This window comes from Microcebus murinus, chromosome 18, assembly GCF_040939455.1.
Source record: "Microcebus murinus isolate Inina chromosome 18, M.murinus_Inina_mat1.0, whole genome shotgun sequence".
Lineage (NCBI taxonomy): Eukaryota > Metazoa > Chordata > Mammalia > Primates > Cheirogaleidae > Microcebus > Microcebus murinus.
In genome coordinates this window covers 41,626,281-41,637,575 of record NC_134121.1, presented here as the reverse complement: position 1 = coordinate 41,637,575, position 11,295 = coordinate 41,626,281, and the positions used below count along the sequence as shown (strand labels likewise).

The window sequence follows — 11,295 nt, the reverse complement described above, 5'->3', positions numbered from 1 at the left end:
GCCCGCTGGCCTTTTTTTTTTTTTTTTTTTTTTTTTTTGAGACAAGGTCTTGCTCCATTGCCTGGGCTAGAGTACAGTGGCATGATCATATAGCTCACTGCCACCTCAAACTCCTAGGCTCAAATGATCTCAGCCTCCTCAGAAGGTGGGACTACAGGTGTGAGCCAGCATGTCTGTCTGGCTAATTTTTCTATTTTTTTTCTTTATATAGAGACAAAGTCTTGTTATGTTGCTTTATGTTGCCTCCCAAGGTGCTAGGACTACAGGTGTCAGTCACCAAGTCCAGCCTCTGTTTACAAGCTTTATAAGGTTTAAATTTTACTAGCTAGTACAGACATGTAGAGTTTCCATGACAAAGTGCAGCTGTGTTTCTGACATTGGTAGACATTGGTACTTTGGATGTATTAATGAATTAACAAAAATTGTGAGCATCTATGATTATGGCGGCCAACATAAAAAAATCCACAGATTTTTAATGAAGAACACTTCACAGGAAAGGACACAGCATTTTAAATATGAACTATCTTTTTAAATTCTTGCTTCAATAATTGCTTGCTGTACTTCAATTTTAGGGTTGCTAGAATTATATCATAATATTTATTTATTTATTTATTTTTTAAGACAGAGTATTACTCTGTTGCCCTGGCTAGGGTGTCATGGCGTCAGCCTAGCTCACAGCAACCTAAAACTCCTGGGCTCAAGCAATCCTTCTGCCTCAGCCTCCCGAGTAGCTGGGACTACAGGCACGTGCCACAATGCCCGGCTACTTTTTTCTATATATTTTTAGTTGGCCAATTAATTTCTTTCTATTTTTAGTAGAGATGGGGGGTGGGGTGGTAGGGTGACTCCCTCATGCTCAGGCTGGTTTTGAACTCCTGACCTTGAGCAATCTGCCCGCCTCCGCCTCCCAGAGTGCTAGGATTACAGGTGTGAGCCACCTCGCCTGGCCTGGGCTAATTTTCAAAATGTTCTTTTCCCATAGGAATCCTTGAAAATAGGGGTTGGGCGCAGTGGCTCACGCCTGTAATCCTAGCACTCTGGGAGGCCAAGGCGGGCAGATTGCTCAAGGTCAGGAGTTCAAAACCACCCTTAGCAAGAGGCAGACCCAATCTCTACTATAAATGGAAACAAATTAATTGGCCAAGAAATATATATAGAAAAAATTAGCCAGGCATGGTGGCGCTTGCCTGTAGTCCCAGCTACTCGGGAGGCTGAGGCAGCAGGATTGCTTGAGCCCAGGAGTTTGAGGTTGCTGTGAGCTAGGCTGATGCCACAGCACTCACTCTAGCCTGGACAACAAAGGGAGAATCTCTCTCAAAAAAAAAAAAAAGAAAAAGAAAATAGGGGCGGGGCACAGGGGCTGATGTCTGTAATCCTAGCACTCTGGGAGATGAAGCAGGTGTATCGCTCAAGGTCAGGAGTTCGAAACCAGCCTGAGCAAGAGAGAGACCCCGTCTCTACTATAAATAGAAATAAATTAATTGGCCAACTAAAAATATATAGAAAAAAGTAGCCGGACGTGGTGGCACGTGCCTGTAGTCCCAGCTACTCGGGAGGCTGAGGGAGAAAGATTGTTTGAGCCCAGGAGTTTGAGGTTGCTGTGATGTAGGCTGAAGCCATGGCACCCTAGCCCGGGAACAGAGTGAGACTCTGTCTCAAAAAAACAAAAAAATTGCCTAAACTGTATTAAGAACTTTCACCCAAGGCTAACAGTGCTGTATTTTAGCCTGGTTTTTCAGTTTCCAGCATGAACTTCTCAGCATTGCTCTCAATTTTTGTGAGGGTTTACTGACAGGAGAGATATGACTTCACATTCTTTGTGATTTGCTGTGTAGAGAACGAGCTGTTTGTTTTCACCAGCACTGCAAAAAATGAACACAATCACCTATAAATACCATATATAATTAATAGCATCAGATACTTTGCTGCAAACAAGTTTACCTTAACCCAAAATCTTTCAGAGCTTCAAAAATATTGTAACTGCTCAAGAAAGATTTCTGAAATTAAAAAAATTAGAAAATAGTAATTAAGTGTGCTGGGCTCGCCTTCAACATCATGTTGCAAAGCTGCAACGCGCCAATTTCTTCCTTAGGACATAATTCTATCTAGTATCTCAGGTAAAACTTACTACAACTGATAAAACTTTCTTTTATCAAATGTAATTGGTTCAATTACATTCAAATGTAATTGAATATTGATAAAACCAATATTCTTTGAAAAGCAAGTCTTTCAGTAAAGAGATCTGGGGGTTTTAATTTGCGAGTTGTTTAACTGCCACAATAAGAACAACAAAAAAGCCAGTGATAGCAGAGCAACTAAACCTACCGAATCCCAAATTCAATACCTAGCAGCATGAGGCCTGACAGAACCAAGACTGAAGGGAAGACTATGTTGGAAGAAATCTCGCGAGAATCACGATTTCCAATTTCCGCGAGATCTTCATGCCCTGCCCTCCTCCTCTCTCTTGCAGGAGCCGGGTTAATCTCGCGTACTTTGGGAAGTTCCGTTGGGGAAGATGGCGGCGGCCTCGAGCACCCTTCTCTTATTGCCGCCAGGGACTTCAGACTGAGCCTTTCTGGGAAGAGTGGGGACTGCTGGTGCTCTGAGTCCCGGGAGCCCGAGCCAACTTGTTTCCCCCGTTAGTGGTGGGAAAGGGCTTATTCTCTTGTGGTGGACCCAGGCCCTTTCCGCCTTCAGGATGAAAGCTCAGGGGGAAACTGAGGGTGAGTGACTGAGGGGGAAGGAGGGAGCGGGACACAACTGGTGGGAATCAATTTGTGAGGGGAGGTGGGGGCTAATTCCCCATGGAGACCACTTTACGGAGGGCATAGAGTCCAGTAGGCGGAGTGTGTGTGTTTTAGATTCTGATCATCCCTTCTTTGGTGATGATAGAGCTCAGACTTTGGGGCGATGGGGCTCTCAACTTCTGTGAAGGTTTCCTGCTTAACTAGAGAAAATTAGTTGGGCCTCAGGACACATTTAGGCTAAAGTGGTGGGAGATCAGGCCAATGAGTCTAAAATCTGCTTACACCTTCTAGAAGAAGGTATTGTAATTGCCTGAATAGTGACATAAAAACAATGATACGGAGCTGTGCATAAACGTATTGGAGGATGTTTTGCTGTGAATGAAATGATTAGGTCCCTATGATATTAAAAGACAGCAGTTCCCTAGAATGTCACAGTGCTATTGTATATTTTTAAACTATGCTGAATCTCATCCTTTGAATTCAGCCGAACTCAGAACTGCTGAAAAACAACTCTTCTGTGGAACTTTACTTAGATTTTCTAGAAGTTCCACACTCCAGTTTAAATGCTTCCTTAGTATTTTGGACATAGTTCTATTACTTTGGCTCACTGTATTATTGTTATTTAGTTATCTTCATCAGTTTACTCTGAACTCTGTAGATCAAGGAGCCTGCCTTATTCATCTCTGGCAATTTTATTTTTTATTTTATTTATTTATTTGTTTATTTGTTTGTTTGTTTGTTTGTTTGTTTTTTAAGACAGAGTCTCACTTTGTTGTCCAGGCTAGAGTGAGTGCCGTGGCGACAGCCTAGCTCACAGCAACCTCAAACTCCTGGGCTCGAGTGATCCTTCTGCCTCAGCCTCCCGAGTAGCTGGGACTACAGGCATGCACCACCATGCCCGGCTAATTTTTTTATATATATATATCAGTTGGCCAATTAATTTCTTTCTATTTATAGTAGAGACGGGGTCTCGCTCTTGCTCAGGCTGGTTTTGAACTCCTGACCTTGAGCAATCTGCCCGCCTCGGCCTCCCAAGAGCTAGGATTACAGGCGTGAGCCACAGCGCCCGGCCTATTTATTTATTTTTTTGAGACAGAGTCTCTGTTGCCCAGGCTAGAGTGCTGTGGTGTAAGCCTAGCTCACAGAAACCTCAAACTCCTGGGCTCAAGTGATCCTGCTTCAGCCTCCCGAGTAGCTGGGACTACAGGCATGCGCCACTATGCCCGGCTGATTTTTTTCTGTATATATATTTTAGTTGGCCAATTAATCTCTTTCTACTTTTGGTAGAGACAGGGTCTCACTCTTGCTCAGGCTGGTTTCCAACTCCTGACCTTGAGCAATCCACCTGCCTCGGCCTCCCAGAGTGCTAGGATTACAGGTGTGAGCCACTGCACCCGGCCTTATTTTATATTTTTACAAACTCACACCCACAGCTAACCAGCTAACATTTTTTTTTTTTTTTTTTGAGATGTGTTCTTGCTCTGTTGGCCACGCTGGTCTCCAACTCCAGGGCTGGGGGGAGCCTCTGGCCTCATCCTCCTGAGTAGCTGGGACTGCAGGCATGCTCCACTGCATAGTAGTGGCTCAAAAATGTTTGATTTGAGCATCAAAGTAAAGATATTTATCAGCAGGCTTCTAAAGAAAAAGATGGTATGTGTTCTGAAAGAGAGGAAGAAAGATGTGCTCCTTGGGTGCAAGGGCATCACAAATGTAAAATGGAAACTGCATGAGGCAGTTTTTGTCTAGTTTGTCCACTGCTGTATCCGCAGCACATTTATTTATTTATTTATTGAGACAGGGTCTTGCTCTATTGCCCTGGCTAAAGTGCAGTGGCATCATCAAACCTCACTGCTACCTCAAAGTGCTGGGCTCAAACCATCCACCTGCCTCAGCTCCAGTCCCAAGTAGCTGGGATTGCCGGTGCAGGCCACCATGCCCAGCTAATTTTTCTATTTTTTGTAGAAATGGGGTCGTGATATGTTTCCCATGCTGGTCTCAAACTCCTGGCCTGAAATGATTGTCCTGCCTCATCCTCTCAGAGTTCTGGGATTACAGGCATGAGCCACAGCATACAGCTCCCCAGCACTTATAATAGTGCTTGAATGAATGCTTTAAAAATGGGAATTGGAAGAAATGTGTCCAGAACTATAAAACTGGCTGAAACAGGCCAAAAACCAGTTTTCGAGAAGGTGAGGGCATTCAAGGAAGGAGTTTGAATCTTGATTTAGAACATCTCACTGCCTTAACTCTGATTTTTTTTTTTTTTTTTTTTTTTGAGGCAGAGTCTCACTTTGTTGCCCAGGCTAGAGTGAGTGCTGTGGCGTCAGCCTAGCTCACAGCAACCTCAAACTCCTGGGCTCAAGCAATCCTTTTGCCTCAGCCTCCCGAGTAGCTGGGACTACAGGCATGCGCCGCCATGCCCGGCTAATTTTTTCTATATATATATTTCTCTCTATATGTATATTAGTTGGCCAATTAATTTCTTTCTATTTATAGTAGAGACGGGGTCTCGCTCTTGCTCAGGCTGGCTTCGAACTCCTGACCTCGAGCAATCCACCTGCCTAGGCCTCCCAGAGTGCTAGGATTACAGGCGTGAGCCACCGCACCCAGCCCCTTAACTCTGATATACCTTCTATTCATCCTTCAATGCCAACATCAACTGTCACTTTTTCTGTAACCTCCCTGAAACTAATTATGAACTCTTCCTCTTTTGAATTTCAATTGTAACATGTCTCTGCATTTAAGAGCATTTCTTAATTTGCAGTGTGTCTTGGTTATTTCCACATTCACTTATTCCCATCCCTTCACAGATGTCACCTCAGGCATATTGTGTGTTTATCATTTCCAATGGTTTCTAGCACAGGTCCTTGCTCATACTAGGCAGTTCAAGAATTAGAGGAGGGTTGGCGTGCTTAGGAGGTTCATTCACGTGGACTTAGTCCAGGAGCCAATCTTTTCTACCTTTTTCTTATCACTGCTGGAAACTCATCCTTTGGTTATTGATCTCTTCCCTGTCCATGGACTCTTAGTTTGAATTCAAATAGGAAAAATCTGAATGGCAAATAGAACCTGTTGTCTTATAAATGGATCTCTTAAAACCAACTAACTATAGTAAGGCCATGTTCAAATGTATACTCTACCTTTGCAAAGGATTTCATGGATATCATTAAATGACTTTGTTAATAAATTGTAGGCTTGATCATGAAACATGATTAGCCATGGCTCTTTTTTTGGTTCCCATTAAAAAATTTGAATAGAAAGAAGTCCTGTTCTAGGTGTTCCTTACATCAGACCGATAATTTTTTGTGTCTTCTCACCATTAAAAATATCTTTCTTGTAAATTTTGAAGTAAGTGATACTGAAAACTATTTTAACTGAATTTTTACTGAGATCAAGTGTGGGGGTTTCTTTTGCAAGAAAAACTGAAAAACTGTGGAAGGTCTTGATAGAAGAATTGTTAATGATGTTCTCACCCATCCAAGTATTAACCAGGCCTAACTCTGCCTAGGTTCTGTGATCAGATGAGAATTGGGAACATTCAGGGTGGTATGGCTGTAGACTCTAATGATGTTTTCTGATCTTTATCGTAGAGTCAGAAAAGCTGAGTAAGATGAGTTCTCTCCTGGAACGGCTCCATGCAAAATTTAACCAAAATAGACCTTGGAGTGAAACCATTAAGCTTGTGCGTCAAGTCATGGTGAGGATTGTGGTGAAGTGGGAAGTGTTGTGCTTAGATAATTATTTAATAAGCTAAGCTACCCATGTGGACTCATTCAGACTAGTTATAATGTGTCTTCAATATTATTTATCACGAAATGCTCGAATACATGGTGGCTGTCAACTTTAGGAGTTTACCTAAGAAGGAGGTATATTTACAAAATTGTGTTATTTGTGAGTTATGGTATACTGGGGTACTTTGGGCAAAGGTACTAAGAAATAACATCTGTTAGAGACACATTTGATCGACTGGTGTAAAGAGGCATATTTCACTTCCTATTAAGCTCCTTGATTTTAATGTGATATTACTTTGATTGCATCTATCATCTATAGGTTGAGTAACCCTTATCCTAAATGCATGGGACCTAAATTGTTTCAGAGTTCTGAATTTTTAAAAATTTATTTTGAAATATTTGCATATACATAATGAGATATCTTGGGCATGAGACCCAAGTCTAAATACAAAATTCATTTATGTTTCATATATTACCTTAGACACATAGTCTGAAGGTAGTTTTAGACAATATTTTAAATAATTTTGTGCATGAAAGTTATGACCCATCAAATGAGGTGAAGTGTGAAATTTTCCACTTGTGACATAATGTAGGCACTCAAAAAGCTTTGGATTTTGAATTTTGTAATTTTGGATTAGGTATGCTCAGCTTACACTAGTAGAGTTTGTGATTCTTTTTTTTTTTTTTTTTTTTAGGCAGAGTCTCGCTTTGTTGCCCAGGCTAGAGTGAGTGTCATGGCGTCAGCCTAGCTCACAGCAACCTCAAACTCCTGGGCTCAAGCAATCCTGCTGCCTCAGCCTCCTGAGTAGCTGGGACTACAGGCACACACCACCATGCCCAGCTAATTTTTTCTATATATATTAGTTGGCTAATTAATTTCTTTCTATTTATAGTAGAGATGGGGTCTCGCTCTTGCTCAGGCTGGTTTTGAACTCCTGGCCTTGAGCAATCTACCCACCTCAGCCTCCCAGAGTGCTAGGATTACAGGCGTGAGCCACCGCGCCCGACCTGTGATTCATTCTTAATACAGGTGATGAACTGTGGGTTTTCACCAATTCACTGTCAACCTCTTTCTCTAGTACTACTTCTTTCCAAATCATTCTCCAATATGGGGAGCCCTTAGCCAGTTAGGTAGAAGATGAGGGGTTGGAGAGTATGTGGTGGCCAGTCTCAGAGCTGGGTGTTAAAAGTTTTTTTTTTTTTTTTTTTTTTATTCTTTAGTCACTTAGATTCACTGAAAAAAGTTTATAAATATATTTCCAGTAGTAGTCAAATCAAATAGGAAAACTTTAGTCCTATTTTTTGACCTGGGCAGTAGTTATATGAGTGTGTTCACTTTGTGATCTTTTCACTTATGATTTGTGTATTATTCTGAATATATATTATACTTTTATGAAAGATCATCTTTCTCCCTGCAAAATTTTATATTGGGTCCAGAGTGAGTTCATTTTAGTAGTTTTATTAGTATTTAAAATGATGACATAGGCCAGTGGTGGTGGCTCACACCTGTAATCCTAGCACTCTGGGAGGCCAATGTGGGCGGATTGCTCAAGGTCAGGAGTTCGAAACCAGCCTGAGTGAGACCCTGTATCTACCAAAAATAGAAAGAAATTAATTGACCAGCTAAAAATTTATATACCAAAAAAAGTTAGCCGGACATGGTGGCTCATGCCTGTAGTCCCAGCTACTCAGGAGACTGAGGCAGAAGGATCACTTGAGCCCAGGAGACTGAGGTCGCTGTGAGCTAGGCTGACGTCACAGCACTCACTCTAGCCTGGACAACATAGTGAGACTATCTCAAAAAGAAAAAATAAAATGATGACATATAAGTATAGCATGACAAGCAGAAGAACTGAATTTGCTCTCAAAAGACCTGTAGTTAACTTAGAATTGACTCCAGTACTTACTATGTGACTCTGGACAGATAATTTCTCTTTAGTCTCAGTTTGTTCATCTGGAAAATGGAGGCACGTAAATACCAGTTTTATTTTTCTACATAGTTTTGTCATAAGGATCAAATGAGGTAATGGATAACAAAATGTCATGTTGCTAAAAGATTTCTATAACTGTAAATTATACAAATGCATGTCTATCTTCTGGTTCAGGTTTGTGTACAATGAAGGTATTGAAAAATATGTCTGCAATAAACGAATGGCAATTTTTCAGGCTGAGAATTCAGAGATTGTTATTTTTGTACTCTAAGACAACCATATTCTAGTTTGAAATATGTTCTATAAAGATATTGTCATTAGAGAGATATCATGTGATAGAGGGAATCAGGTGGCTACTAAGGCCCTTCTTAGGGTATCAGTATATTGATTTGGTCACCATGGCTTTCCTTGTCTACTTCAGTTCAGATTCAGAAACTTAATTTTATTGGTATATCAAGACTTTAAAGAGTTTTCAACAGCTGTCATACTAACCAAATCTCAGTAGATTAACAGGTAAATCAGGATGCCAAATTATTCATGTACAACAAGGTTGATTATTCCAGTTTCCAAAGTTCTGGTATCCATTGTCCAGAGCATGCTTCTCTAGTCAGGGTACAAGGAAAGTCAGACTATTAATAACTCAGATGTTTGTTTTATAAGGGTGGAATTAGAGTAGAGAGATATGTTTATTAGGACATAGAAAAGATTGAAAAACTATCCTTGTACTATAAAACTGTTGACATTTTTGGAAACTGGAATGTTTTATAGAGAGAAACTTCTTCCCTGGATAGGATTAGAAAACTGCCAAACTTTTTATTTGGTAGTCCCTTTTCTGGACGATATGTTCTCTTTCACAGTGTCAATATAGGTTCCCTAAGGTTTGGTTACATTTCTCAGATTACATGAATATCACCTTGTTAAATTTGGGAATTGCCAAATCTCCTGAGTTACCTCATTTGTCATTTAATTGTCTAAATCTTAGGATATAGTCACTTCCAGAGGAGGTAGATCTCATCTATTACATTTTGATTCCTTCTAATATTTCCCTGAAGGTTATCTTATCTTAGATTTGGGAATATGTTTTGCTATGGATATATGTATATATCCATATATATGAATTTTTCTTTCTTTGGATGTATGGGTGGATGTAGTAACAGTTAAGAGTCTATAGACTACATAGAGTCGATAGACTATCCAGAATATTAATACTAGGATAATGTGTATGCTTACCTGAAACATTGTTAGCTTGATTAATTTTTACCTCAAATGTTTTCCCACTTGATATAGGAGAAGAGGGTTGTGATGAGTTCTGGAGGGCATCAACATTTGGTCAGCTGTTTGGAGACATTGCAGAAAGCTCTCAAAGGTTTGTAAACACCTTTGAAATATAATGATTTCATAAAACCCCAAGGTTAAGAAGGACTATATTATACTTACACTAGAAATATAAATTGAGGTAGGTCAATTTTCTTTTTTTTTTTATTATTTTATTTAAAAAATATTTTTCTTTTCCTTTTTTTTCTTTTCTTTTACTTCACCTCCAAGGTTCTGCTTGATAGGTCAACTTTCTATACTAGATGTTGCTCTTGCTTTCATTTAGGGAGTTGGGATGAATTCTTTCCAGAACTTTTGAAACATTTAGTTTTGAAGTATCAAAAATATTTTGGAGGCTGAGAGAGAGAGAGACTTAAAGATAATTGATGAAGGGTTACTGGAAGATAGTAGGGGAGGCTGGGCATGGTGGCTCATGCCTGTAATCCCAGCACTTTGGGAGGCTGAGGCAGGAGCATCATTTGAGCCCAGGAGTTGGAGGCTATGTTGAAATGTGATTGAGCAACTGCACTCCAGTCTGAGCAACAGAACAAGATCCTGTTTGTAAGGAAAAATACAAAAAAGATATTGTAGTTCTTTTTTTTTTTCCTTCACATGTTCTCTTCTGATTAACTTTCAATGAGAAGATGGACATTTGGGCCGGGCCCGGTGGCTCATGCTTGTAATCCTAGCACTCTGGGAGGCTTAGGCGGGAGGATCGCTCAAGGTCAGGAGTTCGAGACCAGCCTGAGCAAGAGTGAGACCCTGTCTCTACTAAAAATAGAAAGAAATTAATTGGCCAACTAAAAATATATAGAAAAAATTAGCCGAGCATGGTGGCACATGCCTATAGTCCCAGCTACTTGGGAGGCTGAGGCAGAGGATTGCTTGAGCCCAGCAGTTTGAGGTTGCTGTGAGCTAGGCTGATGCCATGGCACTCTAGCCTCAGCAACAAAGTGAGACTCTGTCTCAAAAAGAAAAAAAACAAAGAAGAGGGACATTTTAACTTTATCTAAAAAGATTTTTACAATATTTATGGACACAGTTTTCAGGAAAGTAAATATAAAATTTAAATCATGATCAATCAATCATTGATTATTCATGCTTATAGTGACTAATTCTATTTTTTGGGAAAAATGAAAGTAAAAACAGATTTTACTTTGGTCTACCACAAATGAACCTGATTCAGCTACGTATTATCTTTTTCTTTTTTTGAGACAGGGTCTTGCTTTGTCTCTTAATAAGCTAGAGTGTAGTGGCATCATCATATCTCACTGCAACCTCAGACTCCTGGGCTCAAGCAATCCTCCTGCCTCAGCCTCCTGAGTAGCTGGGACTACCAGCCTGGCTAATTATTGTTTTTTTTTTTTTAGAGATGGAGGTCTTCACTATGTTGCTCAGGTTGGTTTCCAAATCTTGGCCTCAAGTGATCTTCCTGCCTGGGCCTTCCAAAGTGCTGGGATTATAGGCATGATCTATCACAACTGCACCTGGCCAGTCTTTTTCTTTTTAAATTGTGGTAAAATATACATAACATAAAATTTACCATTTTAACCATTTCTAAGTATATATTAA

General features: G+C 40.3%; 1 protein-coding gene across 3 annotated transcripts in view; it reads left to right on the top strand.

The window, feature by feature from the left end:
- The first annotated feature begins 2,476 nt into the window (after nt 1–2,476).
- MED1 (mediator complex subunit 1) overlaps nt 2,477–11,295 on the top strand; it is a 29,414-nt gene continuing 20,595 nt past the window's right edge. Inside the window, exons 1-3 of one of the 3 annotated variants that reach the window (XM_012765915.3) lie at nt 2,477–2,723; nt 6,338–6,444; nt 9,697–9,775. In XM_012765915.3, coding sequence (XP_012621369.2) covers nt 2,699–2,723; nt 6,338–6,444; nt 9,697–9,775 — 211 coding nt within the window. In that variant the 5' untranslated portion in view covers nt 2,477–2,698. Of the gene's footprint in view, nt 2,724–6,337; nt 6,445–9,696; nt 9,776–11,295 lie in introns of those variants that run through there. The other 2 variants (XM_075994539.1, XM_075994540.1) reach the window with 2 other exon arrangements.